Raw genomic sequence first — 26,383 nt, forward strand, 5'->3', positions numbered from 1 at the left:
AGGATTTTGAGCTTTATTCACTTTTTTCAACACACTGCTATTATTTTGAACACAACTGTATATGTATATACATCACTACCCATGTAAGGGTCGCTGGTTAGGATGGGTCTTTGCAACAATATTTTTCAAAACACCTCAGCCCCTTCAACACACCAAACATACAATATCACAGGAATCACTAAAAGTAATACTTAGTACCCAGTAGTAGTGCTATAAATGAAAACAGGCACCAAACCAGGTAGTAAAGGCAAATGTAATATACTGTCATTCAACGTGGTTGGTAACTAGGCAAGCATAAAACAGATTAACAATGGTAATAACCAACTTTAGCATACAAAGTGATTAACAGTAAGGACTGGTATAAGATGACATTTGGCATCCAGATCAGCATAATCAGTAGCAAGGCCACCTCAAGTGCAGCAGTGAGCAGTGATAAAGTTGAAACTACTGAGTGCTGGAACGATACTGCCAGGGTGCATTTATGGCGGCAATGCTAGTCCTAGTATGACTGTGTATGCACTGTCCAAAAGAAAAGTGGGGGGAACAGGGGAACAAAGGGGATTTGCAGAATAATTATTATGGGAGGGGCAGTTGTTTAAGATGTTCCTCTGCCAGCTATCGTTGGGGCGATAGTTCTGGTGCACATAACGACAGCCCTAGTTAACCTGTATTCAGTATAGGTACAGTATAGTCTGTGCATAGGTGCAAACTAGATGTGGTTCAGATGCATTAAAGGTTCAGTATAAGGTTGGTATACTGTAGGTGCAGTCCAGGTTTTGAATAAGTGCGTTATAAAGTGCAGTGTGGATACGGTATGGATTGTGTACACTTTAAATCCTGCTCGCTGTATCAGCAATGGGCAACTAGCCCTCTCACCACTCCCAGGGACGCTGCAGTGGCCTTTCGCTGCACAAAGGGGAGGCCTCCACAGTCTCTCTGCAAAATGCCTCCAGTGATCAGCAGTGGGAAGCAGAGGGTGAGAAGATGCTCTGGTCTCCCTGTGGAAACGGTGCAGATGCAGTCACTGCCCCAGGTGTCTTCACCCCCGGGCCTCAGTCTCTGGCTTTGTTTACTCGCCCTGTGGATGATCCATGTGCACCAGGACCAATGTACACACCATGGTTCCCAGACTGCAAAGAGGAAGAGGTTTCCAGTGTAGGCTAGTAAAAGCTGTTTCATGGTTCCCTTTCCTCCTCAGTGTCCTCAACTGTATTGTAAAGGTCCATCAGTCCCATTCTGTGATGTCTCAGACTACAATTCCAAAGATCCATCTGGTTTCCTGGCTATAGATCTCCCTCTTATGACTGTAGCGGGTAGTACACGACAAATCATGCAAAACAGCATAACAGCTGAAAGTGAAAGCAAACTGTAAAGAGGAAAATGTTTCTGTAGTCCAGCACCTGGCTACATTTAACAGGTTCCTGCCTGGCATATAGCCAGATGGCGGCCTGCAAAACCCCTCGTCCCTCCGGGTGGACGCCATATGGCGTACTTTCAGGCATGTGCAGTTTGTACACCCGCAGAGCCGCGCAGCGGCGCGATCTGTCACCGACTGTGTACCAATCACAGCAGGTCACATGACAGTTGTATACAATGGATGACTTCCTTTCATGCCATCCATTGTATACTAGTGTGTCTAGCTGTGACTGGTCACAGTGATCACATGCACAAGCTGGGCCAATCACAGCCCAGCTGTGTCATGTGATTAGCCGTGGTCAAATCACAGCTAAGCAGAAAAAAACCCCCCTGAATGAATCGATGTCATTCAGGTAAATGCTTGCTTACAGCAAAGTAATTCTTTGCTATAAGCAAATTGTGTAAAAAAAAAAAAATGCTGATCACTTCCCCAAAGTAGTACAATGTTACTATGGTAACATTATACTGCTTTGGTCATAGTGAAATATGAAAAAAAATCTTAAAAAAAGAAAAAAAATGTATTAAAAATTAAAACTAATAAAAAAATAAAAACACAAAAATTATAATTTTTTTTTCACACTGTCACCAGTCAGTGTCCCTCATCACCGCCATGTCAGTTATATGATGATGCTGTACTGCACTGGTGACAGTATGTAAAAAAAATAGTGAAAATAATTTTTTCAATTTTTTCATTTTCCAAAAAATTATGACAAAAAAATTACAACTTCAAAAAACTCGCCATGCCTCTTATGAAATACGTCGGACTATCTACTTTGCAAAAAGGGGTCATTTGGGGGATATCTGTACTGTTCTGACATTCTTGGACCTCAAGAAATTAGATTGGCTGTCAGTACTTCAGGATTGATCAATATTTAGATATATACCATAGTTTGTGAACTCTATAACTTTCCTACAAACTAAATAATACATCCTAATTTGGGTTATTTTCACCAAAGACATGTAGCAGAATACAACTCGGCCTAAATTTATGAAGAACAATTATTTATTTGCAAACTTTTATAACAGAAACAAAGAAAAATGTGTTTTATTTTAAAAATGTTCGGTCTTTTTTTGTTAATTTAGCAAAAAATAAAAACCCCAGTGTTGATTAAATGCCACCAAAAGAAAGCTCTAGTTGTGTGAAGAAAATGATAAAATTTTAATTTGGGTACAATGTTGTATGACCGCGCAATTGTCATTCAAAGTGTGAGAGCGATGAAACCTGAAAACTGGCCTGGGCAGGAAGGGGGTAAAAGTGACTGGTATGGAAGCTGATAATTACTTAAATTATTTTTAATAAAATAATTTAAGGGGTATAATTTAAACAAATGTGTGTGAAACAGAGATCATCTTATTCTAAATCACATTAGCAATCTGTGCTAACATTTTTCAAAACTTGGTTCTCATCACAATAGATAATGTAGGCTCTGATTCCTGCTTTGCAGTGCTACCCAGTGGTTGTACTTTAATGCTCCTTTTCACAATGCCAGTTTATAGGTTGGCTGAAGTGCAGTCAAATCCTAACTATACTGGTTTGTCTCAATCTTCCTACTTCTACATCTGCAGGACAGCTTGTTCTTTTGAAAAACAACAGACTTAGTGGCTGGATCACCAGATGAAAATAGAAGAAAGAAAGCATAAGAAAGAAAACTAATACAGCCATCAAATCAAAGAAATGGTAAGCTGCATATACAACATTTAGATAATAAATGTTAGTATTTAGGTTTAATACCTATTTAAGTCCATAATGGTACTATTACAGGGGCGGACTGACCATTCGAGCACTCGGGCACTGCCGGGGTCAGTAGGGGTCCCCATGAAATGCCCCTGGTACCTTTTTATAGGCTTTTTTGGGTGTGCTTTGAGTGTGGGCAAGGACACAGGGGCCCCATGATCCCCTATTGCCCGGGGGCCCCATGAGTTGTCAGTCCGCCCCTGTACTATTGAATGTTCCGACAAATGACTTTTCTGAAATTCAGTATGAACATTTGAACAAAATTCTGCTGGTGCAAGCCAGATTTAGGGCTCATGTACACTGCAGCTGATAAACTCAGGTTTAGGAGCTTTTCTGCGTTTTTTTCAGCAGCCCCTGAACTCACCCTAATGTTGTCCTATGTGTCCATGTACACTATGTAGTTTACAGTCGTTTACAGGCAGTTAAGTTTACAGTCGTTTTTTTGAACGCAGAAAACTTGCGTTCAGCAGTAGATTTTATCAGCGTTTCAAACACAAAACGCTTGTAAACACGGCTAACCGTGTTTATAGGCATTTGCGCTTGAAATTTTTTTTTAACTCTTCCATTTCCAGATGCTGTCCAGAGCCCATTTTTCATCGTGAAAAATGCATGAAAAGTGTTTTCCCGAAACTCAATTGGACCTAGTACACCATACTTTGAGGTTTTGCATGAAAAAAAATATGTTAGACACTGCTGCAATAATTTCTGCACAGAAATGAGCTGGAACACATCCAAACACCACAAAAAAAAAAAACAAAGACAGCTAATCTCAACAAATACTGCTCTCTCTGCTTCTGCTCTCTCTATTTCTCTCAAAATGTCTGAAATAATTAATAATTTACTGTTTTTCAGTGCATTCTGGGCATTTTGGAAGGTCTACTGAGGTTATCTTTAAAAAACGCTTGTAAACGCAAACGCTCATAAACACGCATAAATGCAGTATGCAAATGCAACTAAACAGACGTTTTTTGACCTACGTTTTCCAGCAGTCAGTTTCCATCGTTCAGAAGTGTCCCGTGTACATGGAACCTTAAACTGGGTAAATGAAATGCAGCCTGTTTGCAGGAACTAGCCTTATTTCAATTAATGTGTATCCCTCTGTGTTCATCATAAATCGATCGTTGGACTGACTCCTGTCAAATGGTCCTGCTGGAAAACCAATTTTCGATGAGCACGGTGGGGAAGATTCCTGCATCCACATCTCTCACCTCATTGTGTGTTCCCAGTTTTAGGCTAAAAGTGACACCAATCTAACAAACAGTACTTCTCCTTTGTGGGGCTATCAGACAGAAAGTCAACTGTGCATTTGAATATTTTGCTCACCAGTCCCCACCTCCCATTCGCAATACCATTATTTCAGACAGTCAGAAACTTTAATATATCAATCAACAGTATAAAAACCCTGTCCGCAAAAGTCAGAATGAATTTTTTTTTTGCTTAGTGTCTATTTTCAAACTTTACTTTTTGAAAATAACTACTTTTACTTACTATAAAAAAAAAAGTAAACTAAAAAAAACACTTGCAAAGTAATTTCTCATTGTTTGCCATCTGTCAGTGGCAAGGGACGATGGGTAGTCGTCACCCCGGATTCCTTCTCTTTTTTTGTCTGAACTGACAGTTTTGGCAGCATCCCCCTTTTAGTAAACCTGGTGGCTTTTGCAGAAAAATCCAGGGATACAGAGCTGTCAGCCCAGATCTGGTTCTCTGAATCAGTGCAGCGGACAGCTCTGCGTTCCTCAGAAGCGGTGGGAGCAGCTGCCACCCCCTTGTTCTGCGATCACTATAGAGCTGGTGCCAAGGACCAGCACATCGCTGTCTATCAGCGATAATCGCCCTGTCCAGTCTAGACTTTTCTCTTTTTATAAATCCACTGATGAGTTTGCACATTTCAGTAAACCTAGTTAAGCTTTTTTTTTCTCTCAATTTGCCCTGTGTTCTCAGACAAGAGGTTTAGATTGTCATTGGTAGTCACGCCCACCCGTGTTACCTAACCAGTGGACTCAGCGATGGCTATATAGCCAGGTAAAGGGCTTAGAACCCTCACACTCCCCCAGCAAAGCAGCAATGACTCTCACCAAGGAAACCCGTGTCACTCTTAATGATGGCAATATGATGCCAATCCTAGGACTTGGCACTTATGCTGCTCCTGAAGTGAGTATTATTAATGGGGTTTTTTTTTGCTGTTGTTTTTTTTTCTCTAATTAATGGCCAGTAATGTGGTTCACGACTGAATCATGAGATGTTTAGCCACAAACTGATAAGGAGCACCTGCAAGCTCCCACATCTGATTGGCTTCTTGTTCGCTGTTGAATACAGGGATGAAGCTTTCAGCGATATATTGTAACATCCATCACGTAGGAGTGAGAGGTTGTGATGGATCTCAGCGATATAAGATTTAGAAATGAGGAGTCAGGTTGTAATCTTACCATTTCTCTTGGCCTGAAGATAAATAAGGATGTTGAGATTTTTGTATAGAAGCAACTTTAAATTATGCCTAAAGTCAGGATTTTTATATTTTGCCTTCCCTGGTTCTTCCATTCTCCCCCTTATTAACATGCTAATGAAATGTTGAAATAAAACATTTCCATTTTCATGACATACCTTATTCTGAACCCAGTGATATAATACCTGGGTCTCTGTGATCCTCTGTGCAATACAGGTAGATCATGGTGAATGGGAGGGGTCGACATGGCGAACAGGGGACTGGCTCTTGGGAGGAGTTATGCAAATATTAAAATGCCTTTGTAGGTGGATGTGAGTCTGGAGGAGGGGCTGTTCCTAGGCAGATTGTATTTGCATGAACATTGTCTTAGGTAATGCCCACATGTGTTGCTGAGCTTCCATGATTTAAAGAATTAATTTCACTGAGTGAAAGAGGTGGGACAGTCAGGCTGGGGATGAAAGGACTGGATGATGCAAGAATTGAGACAGACTGTAACTGATTTGCTGCAGGTTTTAATGCACATTGTGAGAAGCTCACAGTATGCAGTGAAATCATAGTGAGGAATTTCAGTATAGTAGAGGAGTCTATACAACTATGCAAGACTGAAGGGAAGGCTGGTCAGCGTTAACATCCCTGATGGGCATAATTTGTCTTTGGTTTTTTGTTTTTTTTTTTTTTTTTGCCATCTGTGCCCTGTTATGGAGTTTTTCCTCATTTTTAGTCCTAGAGACAGAGCAGGAAGTGAGAAATCCCCTCTTCAACAGATGTCACTAAAACAGATGTCCTTTTTGGAAAAACTCATCCTGTTTCAGTGACAACCATAACTTTTTGAATTTTATATCACTTTGGACAGTGGTCGCCAGGACAATAAAGGTAATCTGCCTGGGGAGGAATAAAATCTAAAAAAAAGGTTGGCATTAGATCTACAGTATATTTAATAGATAGATATAGGGTGTTTCAACTTTAGATACACTTTATGTAGCACTAGATATAAGATGGTATGAAATGCTAGTGGGAAGATGAAAAACTAAACTTTTATTTCCTTCTCTGATTGAGACTTGTGGCTTAAACATGCATGCTCCGTTATGAAAAATGTTAAGTCCTTTGTGTCTTCTGTACTGTGATTGGACATAATAGGTGGCAGATAAAGAGGGTAAACTGGGTCAGGAAAGGAATAATAATGGGTGCTGGTGAACATGGCATGGTTCTCATTTCTAGTGTTTTTTGGGATCTCTGAGATCGGCACACATTCTTTCATTGCAACCATCACTTGTGGAAAAAGAAAAAAGCAACACACATCTTTGATGCTACAACAGCTGTGACAACCCTAACCAAATACCCGGATTACTAAGGACTGTGCAGAAGAAGAAAAGAAGGTAGAATAAATGATACAGTGGAGACCACTTAACACCTTAAAGGAAACTTACCAAGAGAAACAAGAAGGCTACTATCATCTTGTCTCATTTGGTGAAATGGAATGGTATTGAATTCAGAGGGTCAACATAACCACCAGCATTTTCCGAAAAAAGCCCACAAAGACCATATCTATATTTTTCCTATGAAAGGTTTATTTTAAAAAGAGGCATACACCTGTGATGTCACATGAGAGAGGAGTTTTGGTTCCAAACAAGGACACTTGTATAGACTCTATATATTTCACTGTGCGCTATCAAAGGTTCCAACTCACTGGCCACAAGAGATGAAGCGACAGTTCTTGCGCAAACGCTTGTTCTTAAAGTGGTTGTGAACCTCAGACATGAAATATGAACAAAGCATATCCCTTTATAGTTTGTACTTGTCACAAGCTTTATACATTCTGCACTTTGAACAGATGTAGAGAAGAGAAGACTGCAGATAAACAGGTAGAACATATGTAGTTTTGTTTAATCTCTGAATATCATCTGAAGCCAGTCATTTCACTGGGTGTATGTAAGGGTTTACTACCACTTTATGCTGCAGAGATTCAACAACAAGCTAGACTGGCACATGGAAATTATCACTCAGGGCATACACTGTTAGTTCTTTTTGTTCAGCCAGGAGGCTGAACAAAACAAAAAAGGTGCTCTTTCTGATGGGTTTCCATGGAGTGGTAAAACCAGGGGGGGGGGCTGACCCGCAATCTTACCAAACACCTGAACTATCCCCATATAGCCAGACCGGACTATATGGATGCCATAGTCATGTTGCTTGTGGCCATGGCATTTTCAACTTGGGGTACAGAGTTTGACAGGTGTACTGCCTCTCAAACTCACCCATTCAGTTCTAACACAATTGCAGTGCGGTAGTGCAGAATTATAGGGCTAAATCAGATGATGAGAAGGTGTAATAACACCTCCCCACCGCTTGTCAAATACCCTCTAAAAAGTGAGGGTATTGCACTCTACCACATGTATGAAACATTTTCCTTCATTCACACAAACAAGGTGGCTGGAGGAATACACTGCACCAGAGCATTGTATTCTGACAGGTACATCTGCCGCTGTCAGAAAACACTGATCAGTGGCGTAAGCCACTGATCGAGAAAAATTTTCCAACATATCTCTTTGACAGAAATTGATCAAATGTTCAACTTCTGTCGATGCAGCTACACACTGATAACAATTCTGCTGACCCCCTGCTGAACCAGCTGAATGTCAGTTAGTATATGGCCAACTTTATACATATCTTCTTCTGGAATGCAGTATACCCATTGTTTCAGTAAATTCCTACCTAATAACTATTAATAACTGCCATTACTAGAAAAAAGGAAAGTTGAGGAATGTCGAAAAATAGTGCTGAACCTGTAGAGTTACTTTGCTGGTATTGTTATCTTAAGGAATTAGTGTTGGTGTAAATTATCTGGTTCTTGGGCAGTCGTCTTCTGCACCCCAGAGGATCTCCATGATCTCTTTGGCTTGTAGCGTTATGTAACGAGATTTGAAATTGATGCACCAAACCACTTCTAAGAGCTCCAGATAAAACTTCATTCTATTAAAAGTCAGGGGTACAATCCAAAAATAGCCAATGCATTTCGAAGGCCCAAGTGTCCCCTTCATCAGGGCTTGACTGGCAACAATGTGAACATACTGGAAGTGAACTGTACTAACTCGTACAATGGTATTTTTTCCAGTGTGAAATACAAGCTGCTAAACAAGCTGCTGACAATGTCTGTGCTTGTAATTCGCACTGGAAAAAATACCATTGTAGGTCCAGTTTACTTCTGGTTTGTTCATATTGTTGGCAGTCAAGCCTTGATTAAAAGGGAGCTGGGACCCTGAAATGCATTTGGATTGTACCCCTGACTTTTAATGGAATAAAGTTGTATCTGGACCTATTAGAAAAAAGGAGACGCATGGATGAGGACCCATGGTCTACATACCTTTACTGGTTGGAGGTTATTTAAGAAACCAAAGACTGAATGAGTAACATAGTAAGTCCAAAGCCAAATTTTCTATTTGTTTTTCATTTTGGATAGAGTTTTCTTTTTCGTTTTGGATAGAGTAGAGAATGATTAAAACCCATCAGTTTTTCTCAGTCTCTATAACTCTGTGGAGATTTTCCTTTGCTTACTATCTCATGATACAACAATAAGTGAAAGAAGATATCTTCAAAGAATGGAAAACCCTCTCTTAGACAGTGTCCCCACTAAAAGATTACCCCTATTATGGTTCCAGTGACAACTCCAAAATGTTTTAGTTTCTTTCTTTCCCAGTACAGAGGTTATAAGGACAAACAGAGAGGGACTCTACCCTTCAGAACACAGACAGAAATAAAAACCTGGCTGGCTTTGTACACAATGTTTTGAAATCACTCTTTTCCCATTTTCCCACTCCAACAGTAAGTGTTGCCTGATCTGAAATGCAATTCCGACCCCCTTCTAGGTGCCCAAAAGTCTTGGGGAGGAAGCTGTGAAAATTGCCATTGACCTTGGTTACCGACACATTGACTGCGCCTTCATCACCGGCAATGAGATCCAGATTGGGAATGGCATTCGTTCCAAGATTGCTGATGGAACAGTCAAGAGAGATGACATCTTCTACACGGGAAAGGTGAGCTGCTAAACTCTTCTTAGACATAGTCTGACATAAGGCACATGGCGAAGATTTACTAAAACTGGAGAGTGAAAAATCTTGCAAAAATTGGCTACCATGCAGCTGTGCATGGTAGCCAATCAGCTTCTAACTTCAGCTTGTTCAACTAGGCTTTGACAATAAAACCTGGAAGCTAATTGGTTTCTATGCAGAGCTACATCAGATTTTGCACTCTCCAGTTTTTGTAAATCAAACCCACTGATGAAATTTGTCTGCTATTTAATTTTTGGTGCTACTTTCACATTTTTTACAAGCTTTCTCTTCCATATTTTGTTATTACATCAACTATATAGAGACATGCAGCTTAACTACTAGAGGAAGATCTCAGCTTGATTATTCCTGTTCTCAGATTTTGACACAACATATCAGCCATACACAGAGTGCATTGTTTTCATAGGTTGGCCAACTCATAGGTATTTATTTATATAAAAATTTGCATCCCTGTTCATCATTCAAAGCTGAATGTAAATTTGTTTGCAAATGGGGCAAACTCAAATGTTCTCAGGAAATATTCTCTGCAGATTAAATCATATTTATTGAAGAAAAAAAGTGTGAATGAGGCAATATGGCCACTGGATGGTGCTGTGTATCATAGGAAATATGTATGCTCCTCAGCTCCAACTAGTGGCCATAAAGCAGTATTTTGCTTATTCATACGTTTTTTTTTTCAGTGAATAACGAAATAAAATAATAGAGAATATAGCCTGAGAACATTCAGTTTTGCCCTTTTCGCAAAGAGAATGATTTTACATGCAGTTTAGATGGAGGAACAGCTGTACGAACATTTTACACCCCTCAGACTGGAGGAGCAGTAAACCAAAACTATTGTGTAGTACTGCAAAGCAGTAAACAGATCCTGAGCATTCGATGGGCAAATGTGGCTGCCCTAGATTATACAGCATTACGAATTTTCTACAGAAACTATTTTCAAAATGAACATACATTGATAATGTTTATTCATTAATTTACATATATACAGTGGGGATCGAAAGTTTGGGCACCTCAGCTAAAAATTTGTATTAATGTGCATAAAGAAGCCAAGGAAAGATAGAAAAATCTCCAAAAGGCATCAAATTACAGATTAGACATTCTTATAATATGTCAACAAAAGTTAGATTTAATTTCCATCATTTACACTTTCAAAATAACAGAAAACAAAAAAATGGCGTCTGCAAAAGTTTGGGCACCCTGCAGAGTTAATATCTTGTACTGCCCCCTTTGGCAAGTATCACAGCTTGTAAACGCTTTTTGCAGCCAGCCAAGAGTCTTTCAATTCTTGTTTGAGGTATCTTTGCCCATTCTTCCTTACAAAAGTCTTCCAGTTCTTTGAGATTTCTGGGCTGCCTGTCATGCACTGCTCTTTTGAGGTCTATCCATAGATTTTCAATTATGTTGAGGTCAGGAGATTGTGAAGGCCATGGCAAAACCTTCAGTTTACGCCTCTTGATGTAATCCCCCGTGGATTTCGAGGTGTGTTTAGGATCATTATCCATTTGTAGAAGCCATCCTCTCTTTAACTTCATCTTTTTCACAGATGGCATCAAGTTACCATCCAAAATTTGCTGAAATTTTATTGAATCCATTTTTCCTTCTACTCGTGAGATGTTCCCTGTGCCACTGGCTACAACACAACCCCAAAGCATGATTGATCCAACCCCATGCTTAACAGTTGGACAGAGGTTCTTTTCATTAAATTCTGTGCCCCTTCTTCTCCAAACGTACCTTTGCTCATTCCGGCCAAAAAGTTCAATTTTAACCTCATCGGTCCACAGAACTTGTTTCCAAAATGCATCAGGCTTGTCTATATGTTCATTTGCAAAGTTCAAACGATGATTTTTGTGGTGAGGGCGTAGAAGAGGTTTTCTTCTGATGACTCTTCCATGAAGACCATATTTGTACAAGTATTTCTTTATAGTGGAATAGTGTACCACAACTCCAGTGTCTGCCAGATCTTTCTGGAGGGATTGTGCAGTCAAACGTGGGTTTTGAATTGTTTTTCTCACAATCCTGCGAGCTGTTCAGTCTGATATTTTTCTTGCTCTTCCAGATCTTGCTTTAACTTCCACTGTTCCTGATGACTGCCATTTCTTAATTACATTCCAAACAGAGGATATTGACATCTGAAAATGCTTTGCTATCTTCTTATAGCCTTCTCCAGCTATGTGAGCGTCAACTATTTTCAGTTTCAGTTTTCTAGACAACTGCTTAGAAGAACCCATGGTGCTGATTGTTGGGGCAAGGTCAGATGAGTCTGGGCATTTAAAACCTTTGAGATTGACATCACCTGGTCTTCCCAGATGATGATTGAGAACAATCCATGACACTGGCAGGTGTCAGCTTTGCAAAGGGGGCAGTGCATGCTATAAATTCTGCAGGGTGCCCAAACTTTTGCAGACGCCATTTTTTTGTTTTCTGTTATTTTGAAAGTGTAAATGATGGAAATAAAATCTAACTTTTGTTGACATATTATAAGAATGTCTAATCTGTAATGTGATGCCTTTTGGAGATTTTTCCATCTTTCCTTGGCTTCTTTATGCACATTAATACAAATTTTTAGCTGGGGTGCCCAAACTTTCGATCCCCACTGTATATATATATATATATATATATATATATATATATAAAACAACCTGTCAACTACCTACTACTGTTCTACACAAATTACCAGGGCTGGATTCATAATGTATTCCTTCTAGGTCAACCATAACATCTCAATAAATTATCATTAATAAGCAAACTACTGTCTACAGAAACATAAATAGTTATAATAACACAAAAAGTTAAGAGAGAATTGTCTGCAAAGACACACTCAGTACAATACTGAGACAACCAGTCTTGGCATGTATCAGACTTCAGTTGTGCCATGTTGAGTTGCCATTAACTGTATATAACTGTAACAATATTGTGTGCTAAATCCGGCAGGGTCATTTTCATTTTTTTTGCATTTAAAAGTAAATGCATTGCACATGTGAAAGACAATTGGTATGTTATTCTTCCCCAGCTCTGGTGCACGTACTTTTCCCCTGAAATGGTACGCAAAGGTCTGGAGAGATCTCTGAGGGATGTTGGACTGGATTATCTGGATCTCTTCCTTATGCACTGGCCCTTCTCCCTGAAGGTGAGTGACAGTACAGCTATATACAGACATATACAGATAGCTCTTAATTTTTAGACAAATTTTCAAATTCTTAATGCTGAAAATAATGTATTATTATTATACAGGATTTATATAGCGCCAACAGTTTGCTCAGCACTTTACAATATAAAGGGAGACAATACAGGAACAATACAGTTCAATGCAAAAGGGTTAGGAGGGCCCTGTTCCTTGGAGCTTAATTTACTTATATTTTGCTTCCCTGGTTCCTCCCATCCCCCCATCAATATGCTAATGATGCTATTACCATATTCTGTTTTAATTACATACCTTATTTTATACCCAATGACATCATCACTAGGTCTCTGTGCTTCTCTATGAAGTGCAGGAAGATCATGGATGTTGGAAGGGGCCAGCAGGGTGCTCTACTTAGTCTCCTGAAAACATCACAGTACCCTGTCTCAGTACCGCTCTCAAGAGCCCTTAACCCTGGTGCCAGTGGTGGGTTGTCTCTTGTGAGAAGTTATGCAAATATTAAAAAAAGCCTTGATAGGTGTATGTCATTTGTAGGAGTGGGAGAGGAAGGCTGTATTTGCATGCAGACCTCCTTAGGTAATACCCACATGTGATGCTGAGCCTCCAGGATGGGAAGAACTGAAATCCAATGAATGAAAAGGGCAGGCCAGGGACGGTCTGGAAGGGAAGAAAAGAGCCATATAATGCTAGATGCCCTCCAGCCAAGAAATTGGGCAGGCTCTGTCTGACTTGTTGTAGCTTATAATGCGCACTGTGAGAAGCTCAAAATGTGCAATTTCAGTACAGGAGAGGAGCCTGTACAACTGTGCAAGATTGAAGGGATGGCATTTCTACAGATTTAAAATTTCAAAATGTTTTTACATTTGCAGGTAAGACAGGGTGGGTTAGAACCTCTTTCAGGATTTTTTTTATTGTACCCTCTTTGGGAAGATGTCTGCTTGCTTGCTTCCTGTGTAGTTAAAGTGTCACTAAACTCACATTATAAAACAACTATCAATAAATACTGTATTACATACTGTTCATAGTCACTCAGTCACTATGAGATACATTTTCTGTATTCTGCAAAAAAAAAAAAACGGGTTGAGAATTCTGCTCTCTATCTCCCCCTTCTGTCCAAGTCCCCAGTGCAGCTAGGGATTTTGCAGAGCAGTGTTGGCAGCTCTGCACATGCTCAGTTTTCAGTGAGTTTCTATGCTAAGTATTTCCTCCATGTCACATCCGAGCAGCCCATGTGAAAATAGAGTCACACATATGGGAGTATACACAGTGGTAAATGACAGCCCACTAACCAGCTAAACACAATGGGGGTGAGATATTACATGTAGATTGATGGAGGCTTCACCTCCCTCTTTTTCTAAGACACAAATTGGGGGGTCATGGCACAGCCTGTGTCTGGCAGAAATCTGCCCACACCATGTTATTGCCATGAAATAATAAAGATTTGATTTCAAATATATGTGTATGACTATTTAAAAGAGTTTATTGATATAAATTACTTTTTTTTTACTCTGTACCCCAAAGGCAGTCTTTTTTTTAACATGTGACCAGCAGCAGAGGACTAGAAGCTCCTCCTGCTTATGTTTCCCTGCAGACAGGCTAGGAAAGAACTGGCTCAAGTGACAGCTGTATATCAATTAGAAAAAAGGTACTTAGATTTTTTTTTTATTAAAACAATTGCAGAGCCATCATCCACATACAGAAAGAAAAGGGGCAATGTAAATTAAACAGTGTGTGTTTAGTATCACTAACTTGGCAGGGAGAGAGGGAAAAAGAATGGGAATACTAGCGATATAATCAATTTGTAAACAACAAATGTGATAAATCAGAACTATTTAGGCAGCTTGTAAAATTTGAGTATTTAGCTTTTTGCCTGAAGTTTAGCTTTCCTCTCCAAAACCGCTGGAATGTATGGGAAAAGTGGTTACCCACTGAGATGAGAATTGATTCAATATCGCTCCCATTCTCTACAGCTTCCAGGAATAAAGAAAAAGCAGATTATTCACGCATAACAGCCTGCAAACAACAAAAGTGCTTTGACAGTGCTAGGCTTTTTTAGCCCTCTGGACGCTTTCCATCAGCGATTGTCACTGGCAGAAAACAATGAGACTTGGCTGCAAAAATGTGCACGCAAGCAGAAAACTAAACTCTTTTTTTTTCAGTGAGCAAATCCTACCTACAGATTAGGCAACTTTGAGAAACAAAAGATAACAGGAATGCAGGGGATGTACAGCACAGAGCACAGAAGTCACTAAAAAAGCAACATTCAATATTAGGAAATAAGTCCCTTTCATATGATACATTTTAATTAAAACTTTACTATTAACCATCAGTGGTGAAGAAAACGTATTTGCATGTTGAATCGTCTATAGAAACTGGGAAATCCAAATTCTTACAGTTGTCACTAAAGCATGAGATAAGGGGTTAACATAAGGGGGGCACCTCTTACTTTGGGGAGATTTCTTCTCACTTTCTGTTGTGTCTCTAGGGCAGAAAGTCAAAGTAAATCTTCCCAATGAGATACAGAGAAAAAAAAAACTTGCCGAGGTTTTAACCCTTCTCTACTTTATCCAAACTAATAATAAAAAGGCTATACATACTGTTTAACAGGTTAGAGGAGTGATTTCCATGGTGGCCACTTTTTTTGTAGTTTCTAGCAGGGTTTTTTTTCTTAGAGAATACGTGTCGGTACTCCAACCTTCCGAATCACCCTTTGTCTCCGCCCCCTATCTACCTCCTAGCACTGTCCCTTGGTTCCACCCCCTACCCTCCTCCCAATACTGCCCCATTTAAAGAATAAAGTATAACAAAATAAACTATTTTGTGGCGCTAAGTAATTTGTATGGAATTTGTTAATGATAACAAACAAGCAATAAAATAGATCCCCTGCAGCCAGCAACAAGTAGACCACCCCAGCAACAACATATCCTCCTAGCAAAAATAGATCCCTCCACAACAAATACCTCTCCAGCAACAATAGATCCCCCAGAAACAATAGATACCCCAGCAACAATAGGTCTCCCAGCAGCCATCAACTATACACCCCTCAACAGCAGATCTCTTCCAGCAAAAATGGACCCCTCCAGCAACATATGACCCATCTAAAAACACTAGATCCCATCATCCAGCAATACTAGACCTCCCGAGCAACAATAGACCCCCTACAATAATAGTTCCCCCCAGCAACCAGCTTCAATGAGCCCTCCAGCACTCCTTGCCATTACATACATTCAGTGTTGGAGGTGCCAGAACTGCAAGTCCTGATTTCTAGAGATATGATGTCAATATTTCCCAATATTTTATAAATTTGCATCACTGTTCTCAAAATATAAAATACATTTTAAAGACAAGGCTTATCTGCTGTGCATGCTACACATTGATGGGGTGATATCACAATAGTTTACATTTGTTACATTTTACATAGACAACATTGCTGCATTTACATTTCCAAATATATTTTACTGAAGCAACATCAACATTCTCCAACTGACTTATATTTTCCAGACATGCTCTGTATTGTTCTGTAATGTTCTGACCTCACAACTCACTAAATATAAGTTGTATTTTATGTGAGTGACATCATTTTTCAGCACCAAAGCTAAAACAGGAATTTTACAGGAATTTCATCATTAATCTACTAGGATATTTTATATTCACATTTAAACTTTTAATTTTTTTTACTCTGTTACAACATGAAATACAGTCGGCTATGTTTATAAGTGTGACTTACATAAATGCAGTCTGTGTTGGCTGACAACCACCAAATTTGACTTATCAGACTGGAGTTCAGTCAAAGCCATGAAGTTTTAACTAGGTCGGGAGATACGGGTAGTTTTTTGTAACATGGAAATCCAACCAAAGCTATAATGTTGATTTGGATGTCTTTAAGTATGAACTTCTAATGTATCTTTTATGTTTTATTATTTATGTATTTTATCTTACATTTTCTGCTGACAAATGTTTATCTTGCTCCCTTTCTCCCTAAGGAAGGGGGACTGGTAAGCCCCTGAAATGGGTTGGATACTTCTGAAATAAAAAATCAACTAGACCTAATAAACCTTAGTTGGTGTTCTCACTTCTTGGCTGTTTTGTTTTTTACAACGCTACTATAGTGACCTCTTTTGGGCTCACCTGTTTTAGACAGAGCTTCCCTCAGTACATGCCTACACCATGATGTCCAGTGCTCTACCAACACTTCAATTACGAAACAAGAGATTTCTCTGTATTTCCTGTTCAAGTAACACAATAAGAAAAAAAGTTCTTCTGGGGACATACACAACATAAAAAAAGATACGATAGCCTTCCCTACTCACCCAAAAAAGCGTTTGACTGTAACACACTTTTCAGTACAAGACCAGCAGTTTATTAATACTTATTTATCACCATATTCTGATTGGGTATGTATTTAGCAAATGATTTGTTGCTTTTTTATCCTGTGCAGCCTACTGGAGCATCTGATCCCTCCGATAAGGACAAGCCTTTCATATATGATAACGTGGACCTTTGTGCTACATGGGACGTAAGTGAATTTGCTTAAAGGGTAACTCCTCCTTTGTAGGAAAAAAATAGCAAAAAAAAAAATATATTGGATAACATTTCTACACAAGTCATATTGTAATATAATGTTATTAAAATTACCTTTCCTTTTCAAACTGCAGTGCTGTAATTTTCTGTAAAATGTAATTCAATATGGCAACCTGGAGGTGTTTTTTTTTTTTTGGAGATGCTCCCAAAGGGAATTCATGTCTAAAGGGATGCAGACTCTGCCACTTTCCTCATTAGGTGCAGGAGATGATTGTTAATAATGAAATCACTCCCATTAGATTCACTTTCTACATGGACACAGAAATAAACTTCTATTGCTTCAGAATAACAAAAGGTAGGAATCTGCAACAAAGTTTGTGAAAAGTCCCTGCAATGTACATAGATCACCCAGAGGGGAATGTTTTTTTCTCAACAAAAGTGGATTTACTCTCTAAAGTGAAACCCTCTATCATACAAGGAATATATCAAACTGTATTGCTTCTGCTGCAGAAACAAAATTGACACTCTGATTCCCATTGCTGCTGACTAGTTTCCAGAGTGACAGTCAAATGGGAGACAAGCAATCTAGTGCAATAAGTCTTCTCAGAACTCGGATTCGACATTGGTCTCTTGGAGTCTAGTCATTGTTGTCACCCTTTAGTACTTGCCACTGTTATTTATTTATTAGCTTATTCATATGTATTCTTTTTATTTATTCTGATTGCTGATACAGGCTCTAGAGGCATGCAAAGATGCGGGTTTGGTGAGATCCCTTGGAGTATCAAACTTTAACCGCAGGCAGCTGGAACGTATCCTGAACAAACCAGGACTGAAGTACAAGCCAGTTTGCAACCAGGTACTGAACAGAAACAGATTTAGGAAGATAGTGCTTGAGTAACAGGGGTGTTGCTAAGGTCATAACAGAGCCAGGGCACCCCTGTGTGCATAGATTGACATATTGTGGGGTTTCTATAATAAAATAATTAAAGACAGCGGTTTTGGAGTTACAAGACACAAGTTAAAGTGTATGTAAATGCCAACAATGACATTCTCCTACTTGCTTTCTTTTGCTTTGTTAAATGTACATTCGGAATGCTTTCAATGGAAGAGGAGAGTGGAAGCATTCTCTTCGATAAGTAAAAAAGAAACTGGTTGATCTTGTCAGTAATTCAGAGCTGTCCTGTATCCTTTGCACACTTCCTTGTGTTATCTCTGAAAGAGCCCTCCTAGTTCTCACCTTGAGTTACAGAACAGGGGCGGACTGACAACTCATGGGGCCCCCGGGCAATAGGGGATCATGAGGCCCCTGTGTCCTTGCACAAACTCAAAAAAGCCTATGAAAAAGGTACCAGGGGCATCTCATGGGGCCCCCATTGACCCCGGGCCCTCGGACAGTGCCCGAGTTTCCAAATGGTCAGTCTGCCCCTGTTACAGAATCATTAGACCCTATGTTGTACAGATCGGAGCATGGGAGCAATTGAGTAGTTTAGCAAAAGACACTTAGAAAGGTGCTGACACCAATTAGTCTACAAAAATAAGATATATGTTACAAATACCACCGTGTTACTATAACCCAATATATGAATAGAAAATGGAAATGAGAATAAAAGGTCTGAATTATATATGAAATCTGATAGGCCTGCTGCTATACACTGACATGTGTTCCCACATCAATGTAAGTACAACATCACCGACTCCGCCCCAAATCAGTGACGTCATCATGCCAGACCAGAAGTAAGGTCGTTATGCATGGTTAGAAGGTGATGCCAATTTCCTGATGTTCATTAAGGGGGCATCGCACTGTAAACTTATGACTCATATATCCATGTGCATGGTTTAAAGTGCACTTATTCATGTGAGGGTATATTTTGGAGTTTAAAATAAAAAATGAGGATTTTATAACAGTAAAGGGTGATGAATGCCTATCTTTGATTTTATTTGAGCTGAGAGTGTTTGAGGATCCATAGTACTGAAGGAGAAGGAGGTGGTTTATTTGAAGATATTCCATACCAGTGGATTTATCCCCCCAAGTGGGGGAAGGCGTGCTGTGACCGAAGCAATTTGATTTACACAGACAATAGTTATCATATGTGTTTTGCACAGGACATTTATAAATATTTTGAGGGGTTTCCACCACTATTCACAAGTGCTTTTGGTCGCTCAGGATATATTTGAAGTAGAACATTTGAATTTGTGTATATTATAGTACCATTTATTTAATTTTATTTATGTTGTATGAGTGATGTAAATCACGCTCACACTATATTACTGCATCATATTTTATGCTATATTGCAACACTTGATGATTTATGTTATATTGCAAATTATGGATGATATTTGAAGTTGAAATGAGTATTTCACTACTGTTATGGTGATGTGTGGAGATATTTTAATTTCATGCAGAGGGGATTTTCACCATTATTCATAACCACTTTATTTACATTTTGGGTAGCTCTACACTTTCTTTTAGTTGTAGTCTACAAAAATGCTGTGTGTTGTGAGCCCACAACAGGGCTTAAGAGCTAAGTGCATTTTTGGCAGATCAACAGGTATTTTTCTGTACTTTCAAGGTATTTAAAGCGGAGCTCCACCTAAAAGGAGAATTTCTGCTTTAAGGACTGCTCCCCGCTCCCCATTAAGGATTGGCACCTTTGGAGAGCGGGGGGGGGGGGGGGTTTGAGCGGGTACCCAAATTCGCCTAGGCAATCGGAAGTGGAAGGTGCCCTCCCTCCCTCCCTGTAGTGTTTTGGGACATATGACAGGTCCCAGAAGACTACAGGACCATTCATGAAGCGCAGCACTACTCGTGAATGTGCAGTGGGGTACACAAGCTATCACAGCCGGGTGCCCACAAAGAAGATGCCGGCCTCCTGGTATACAGGACGGCCGGTGAAACGGACTGCAGGGGACACACCGCTGGACCGAGGGACAGGTAAGTGCCTGTTTTTTAAAAGTCAACAGCTACAGTTTTTGTAGCTGCTGACTTTTATTTTTTGACAGCGTGAGTGGAACTCTGCTTTAAGGGGATAAAACATGAGAAAATGTGAATGTATTGGAAAATTGTACAGCATATGCTCTTTTTTATTTTTGTCTTGCTATACACTTTAAACTTACCTGATATTACAAAATCCAATTTAATGCAAATGGAAGGATTTGTAGCTTTACAGTCTACAGTTGTATTAATGGTCCCAATGGTATCCACCAGTTGCCATTTTGATTTACCTCCGCTGTTTTGGATTTGTACAGTTGTAAAAACATTTTCCTTACAATTTACAGGTGGAGTGTCACCTATATTTAAATCAGAACAAACTTCTCTCTTACTGCAAATCCAAGGACATCGTTTTGGTGGCTTACAGCGTCTTGGGCTCACACAGAGACAGGAACTGGTAAGTATGCAAACTGTGGCCAAAGCTGAATTCCAGTGACACAAGACATGCCAGTGCTATTGAACACATTCTGCACTTAACATTTTATAGCTATTTAAAGTTTATCCCATATTTTATTTGATTCTACATAGAGTGTAAAAGGCTTAGCACCTTAACCAGGTTCTAATACTGTCTCAACTGTGGAGTTTTCCTTTACCTACAGTACATGTTCTGATGGCTACTGTCACTGAGAAAAAAACTAGCATTTTTAGTTGAGTAAAAGAGAAATTTGGATGGCAGCACTCCAACTCGATAAGGTAGGACAACATACAGTGGGGTAAAGATGAGCAAAGTTGATGCGTTTTGCATGTTAGCGCTTATACATAACCTCTTTCATATCATATCAATATGCACAATTGATGAGTAGCACCATCCAAATTGCATCCAATATAGCCAGTGGACCTGCATCCAGGAAACCGAACTTGATCAAAATGCATGCCAAACCCACTAAGTAAAACAAAGCAAAACACAATTTATTTCAATTAATAAATGACTGTGGGGGACTCCACAGGAGGGAGGAAGAGAAAAATAAAATTATATATATATATATATATATATATATATAAAAATAAATAAAGGAAGGGATGAACACAAATGGAACACACACACATATATGTCACTCATAAAACTGCATAAATGTGTGTGAGGTCCCATTCAAAGCTCATACCCCTTCATATATGTGTCTACATATGGAAGATCCAAAAGACCTCACATTTGCAAAGTAGTTTGAACACATCTCCCCCCGGGAGGATTGGAGGTTGTGAATAAGCGTTAACGCGTGAAACGCGTCAACCTTGCTCGTTTCCCCCCCCACTGTATATAGTCCTGCCTTTTGGATTTTATCATATTTCAATACAGAGGATTAAGTTGGAGTACTGCCATCTGGGATTTTTCTTTTTTCTCAGAGTGCAGCGTACGAGCTGGGTGCTCACCCTTCCTACAGGTATGTAAGGGGTGGGTAGTGGGGACCGTCCTGGAGCAGCGGTTATCCAGGGTAACATTTATAGCTGCCACTGTAAATGAAATAGGAAGAATAAAATTTTCCTTTGTGGAACACTTATTCTGGTGACAATTGTTCTAAAGAGTAGTCCTTTTCTTTGGAGAGATCTCATCTCGGTTCCTGGTGTGCCTCAAGACAGAAAGTGGAAGAAAATCTCTAGAGAACCAGAAAGAAGAAAAATAAAAACTCCCTAGCACTACACACCAAACTGAGCATGTTCAGAGTGTATCCAAGGCTCTGTTCTATCAGGAGATAAAATGGGGAACATGGAAGAAGGGGAGGATCAGAGAAGACAGAATCAAACATCCTTTTTACACAATGCAGAGGATTAACCCCTTAAGTTCCACAGTGAGAATAACAATGCTTTACTACATATACAGACTGATTTTACTGTTGTGGGTTTAGTAACACTTTAACTGTCCATCAGATTGTTAGGGGTCTGAACTATGGCTGTAGCAGCAAAATATGCAGATTGTCAGTGGGAATAAAAAAAAATGCCCCCCACCCCCTTCCCCACGGTTTCAAAGGTAAACATTGCTCCAGTTTCAGGGATTAGTGGGAGTAAAAAAATGCCCTGATAGTCAGGGAAAGAATAGTGCCCTATCATTGGTGTCAGTTGGCGGAATAGTTTCCCTTTGTTGGTGTCAGTGGGAAGAATACTGCTCCTTCGTTGGTGTTAGTGGGAAGAACAGTGCCCCTTCGCTGATATCAGTGGGAGGAATCGAGCCCCTTCATTGGTGTCAGTGAGAGCAATAGTGTTCATTGTTATTGCTGATGGGAGGTAGGGAAACTACTACTGCTACTAATGCTGTGGTAAGGCAACATGCAACCAACAAGGGATAAGGCAAACAAGTATGGAACAAAAGGCTAAAAATATATATGTGGGCCATAAATGCAAGGTCTGATGGTTCCCAAAGCAAACCTGTACAAAGTGTAATATGTATTGGATTTAAATATGCTGGTTTCGTCAAGGCTCTGCATAGGGGTACACCTCAGCACTCTGATATCCTTTTCAGCTCTACATCCAGTAAATGTTTGTTTGACTTTTTAAAATTCTCGAATGTTTAATATGTATTTAATATTGATGCTCCCTTCAGGGTGGACCTTAGCTTGCCAGTCCTACTTGATGATCCAATTTTGAATAGAGTTGCTGCTAAGTACAATCGCTCCCCTGCAGAGGTCGCCATGCGCTTCATTCTCCAGAAGGGAATTGTGGTCTTGGCCAAAAGCTTTACCCCTGCTCGTATCAAGCAAAACCTTGGGGTAACTACAGCTTTTTACTATATCTTCTGGAACTTTCATGTGCTGTGAAATTACATTTATTGCAAAAACAATTAAACCATAACTCTAATATTGTTTTTGACAGTCCAGTGTGAAAACATAAAGATGTAAATTATACATACCTACCTACATGGTCTGAGAAAAAGATTTTTTCTGATGTAAAATGCACCTTCCTCATGCGTAGACTCCGTGAATGCTACTCTGCAATATGTTGGGTTCTAAAAATCACTGTAGACTTCAAAGTTTCTAATTTTTGACTGATTTGGTAATCAGGAGGTGAACACTTGTCAGGTCCAACACAAATTGTCCAAGTATATTTCATGGCTTTACACACACCTCCTCCAGATAGACAGAATGGATCTTCAAGAAGAAACCCATTGGTCCAGGTTAGATTTTACAAGTAAGTAAAATGCATTTTTAGCATTGTCTTGTTCAGCAATCATCCCGTGGATGCAGTTTTAGAGAATGTACACAAAGATAGAGCATTCCGTAGACTCGGCCAATTCCGTTTGCACCATGGTAAAAATCAAAATGTGATCATCTTCCAATAGCGTCCCTCGCAGATATATTGGAAAAGTTGGTTGTATATGAGTCTCAAAAGTAGGCTTAGGCTTGGAGTTCACATTCCTATGGTTTCATTCAATATAATTTTTTCATAGGTCTTTGAATTTGAACTAAAACCTGAAGACATGAAAACACTTGACAGCCTAGACAGAAACCTACATTATGGGCCTTTCAAAGAGTAAGTGTTCTAGATATGTGTAGACATGGAGGAAGCATCAGTACTTATTTTGCCTAGAGAAACAAACAAAGATGGAGATGTGCCAAAGTGTATGTTACCCTAAATATTTATTTTTTTATATGTGTGTGTTCATGTATGTGTATGCTATGAACCATAGTGTCTATCATTTTCATGTACTTTTTTTATCTGAAGTACGTGGTTGATCCTGCCACTCGTCTTGCTTCCTTGTTCTAAACTGACCACACAAAGTACAGAAGCTGATCTGTGTTAGATGGTCAGTTTCAAAGGTAAAGGACATTGTGCAGACACACAGCATGCCTGTATTGGGTAGTTTGTTCAGCCACTACACCCCCTAACCAATCACAGCCGGCCTCTGGCACACACCCCTTCCCAATCACAGCCTGCATCCTGCCTCAAGCTGAACACAGTATGAAATGCAGGAACACAGTGTGTCTGCACAGTGTCCTGTAACCCCGCCCCCACTATCAGGAAGAACAGATGCATGGTCACATAACAGAACATTTAAACATTATCAAGGTAAAAAAGATAATTTCTGGAGCTACACAAAATCAGTTATGGTGTTATACAGTTATGGTGTTATACCAGTTATGGTGCTATACCAGTTATGGAGTTATACCAGGTATGGTGTCATACAGTTATGGAGTTATACCAGTTATGGTGTTATACAGTTATGGTGTTATACCAGTTATGGTGTTACACAGTTATGGTGTTATACAGTTATGGAGTTATACCAGTTATGGTGTCATACAGTTATGGTGTTATACCAGTTATGGAGTTATACCAGTTATGGTGTTATACCAGTTATGGTGTTATACAGTTATAACTGTATTAGAATATGTCTATAACAGTGTATGTTTACAACTACTATAAGGCAAGTTCCCATATCTGTACAATCTTTGATATATTTGGCATTGTATATGCATTTTCTGTATAGAAGCCCTTTTGATTTCCCCAGCCATTTTAGACAAAAAAGAAAACAACCAGAGACTGTCAACTTTTTCCTTCAGCTGGGATTACTAGGTAAGAAGTTAGTAGGAAAATCACGTATTTAGAGAACTTTCCTCTTTTAGGAGTTATGAAAATATTACTGTACAGTTCAAAAAAAAACTTTAGACCCAGTGGATTCAGTAACCAGCACATTATGAAATAAAGGTTTGCTTTAGGACAGTTGTCCTAGGGGTGTGGCTATTACTCAGCAATGCCAACAAAGAGCACTGTATTGAAAGCTTAGGCTAAATCAGCATTTTCCCAGAAAGACAAGAGTGTAGTAAGAAAAGAAAATACATATATATTTATATATATATTTATACACTGTATATTACAGTGTACTTACCCTAATGATCTTATTGCTTCCTCTAGGATGAAGCAGCACCCAGAATATCCCTTCCATGATGAGTACTGAAGACCAACTGAGTGCCAATGCAGTCTCCAAGAAGATGCTTACTGTATTATATATGTAAAGCTTTAGTAGAGCTGCACCTTGTTACATACAGAAAAACATAACATTTAGTCATTTGCCCAGTATTTATAAAGCATTAATGATTGGATGGGAACGTTATGTCTTATGCCATGTTGCCTCATGCATAACAACCAATAAATTTAATGCTGAACATCAAGAAATGGTTGTGGTGGTCTGTGACTTTTCAGAGGCTTTTCATTATGTTTATGGGGGCTGGAGATAATGATATACATTGCAGGAGATTTACTAAAACTGGAGCATGCAAAATCTAGTAAAGCTCTGTATAGAAACCAATCAGCTGCCAGGTTTTATTGTCAAGCTAAAGGTGGATCTAAAGGCAGAAGGTTTTTTTACCTTAATACATTCAGTTCAGTATCTTCTACTTACCTGAGCCTGATCTCAATTCAACGATGTGCATGAAACATTCCTGGGTCTCTCCCTCCACATTGACTCACACAGCAGCAGGGGCCATTGGGTCCAGTGAACCAATGAGGAGAGAGTGTGAATGGACAATGTCATGTGTGAGGCTGCTTGAGTGCCCTCATAGCAAATGGCTTGCTATTGGGGGCACTCGGCACAGGGGAGGAGCCAGGGCCTCCGGCAGGGGGACCCTTTGAGAAGAGGATCAGGGCTGTTCTGTGCAAAACCATTGCACAGAGCAGGTAAGTATAACATGTTATTTTTTTTTTCTATTACAACCTTTAGAATAACTTTAATTGAACAAGATGAAGTTAGAAGTGTTACTAAGCCCAGGACCCTGCATTCACTATCTGGTCTCCCTTAGTACACAGAACATTAAAATGCAATTATTTTAGTAAATATAAACTGCTAAATACCTTTTCTCATCAACAGTTAGAGCAGTCTTGTGACTTCTATCAGTGTCCAGCTGAGAACTGGTTAAAATTTGTAGGAGGAGTTTTCTCTAGGAGGATGTAGAGCCCCTGACCTCTGTCTGGACAGTGCTGATTGGCCCTGTGCTGATCACATGCACTTTCCCAAGAAAAAAAACCTCTCTAGCAATACACACTAAACTGTGCATGTGCAGAATGGTTACGGGTTCAGTCTGTCTTATCAGGAGATAAGATGTGGACATTTGGAGAAGAGGAGGGGCAGAGAAGACAGGGTCAAATAGCCTTTTTA

At 39.5% G+C, this 26,383-nt stretch overlaps 1 protein-coding gene across 1 annotated transcript; it reads left to right on the top strand.

The window, feature by feature from the left end:
• The first annotated feature begins 5,149 nt into the window (after window positions 1-5,149).
• Window positions 5,150-25,404, top strand: LOC149449339 (rho crystallin). Its single transcript, XM_089693366.1, has 9 exons — window positions 5,150-5,302; window positions 9,455-9,622; window positions 12,666-12,782; window positions 17,233-17,310; window positions 18,049-18,171; window positions 20,592-20,701; window positions 22,838-23,003; window positions 23,681-23,763; window positions 25,144-25,404. Exons 1-9 carry the CDS (start codon window positions 5,216-5,218, stop codon window positions 25,184-25,186), a joined length of 975 nt encoding a protein of 324 aa, XP_089549492.1. The 5' UTR covers window positions 5,150-5,215; the 3' UTR covers window positions 25,187-25,404.
• The last annotated feature ends 979 nt before the right edge of the window (window positions 25,405-26,383 follow it).

Source organism: Staurois parvus, unplaced genomic scaffold (genome assembly GCF_062004578.1).
Source record: "Staurois parvus isolate SC_StPar_1 unplaced genomic scaffold, SC_StPar_1.0 ptg000629l, whole genome shotgun sequence".
NCBI classification, from domain to species: Eukaryota; Metazoa; Chordata; class Amphibia; order Anura; family Ranidae; genus Staurois; species Staurois parvus.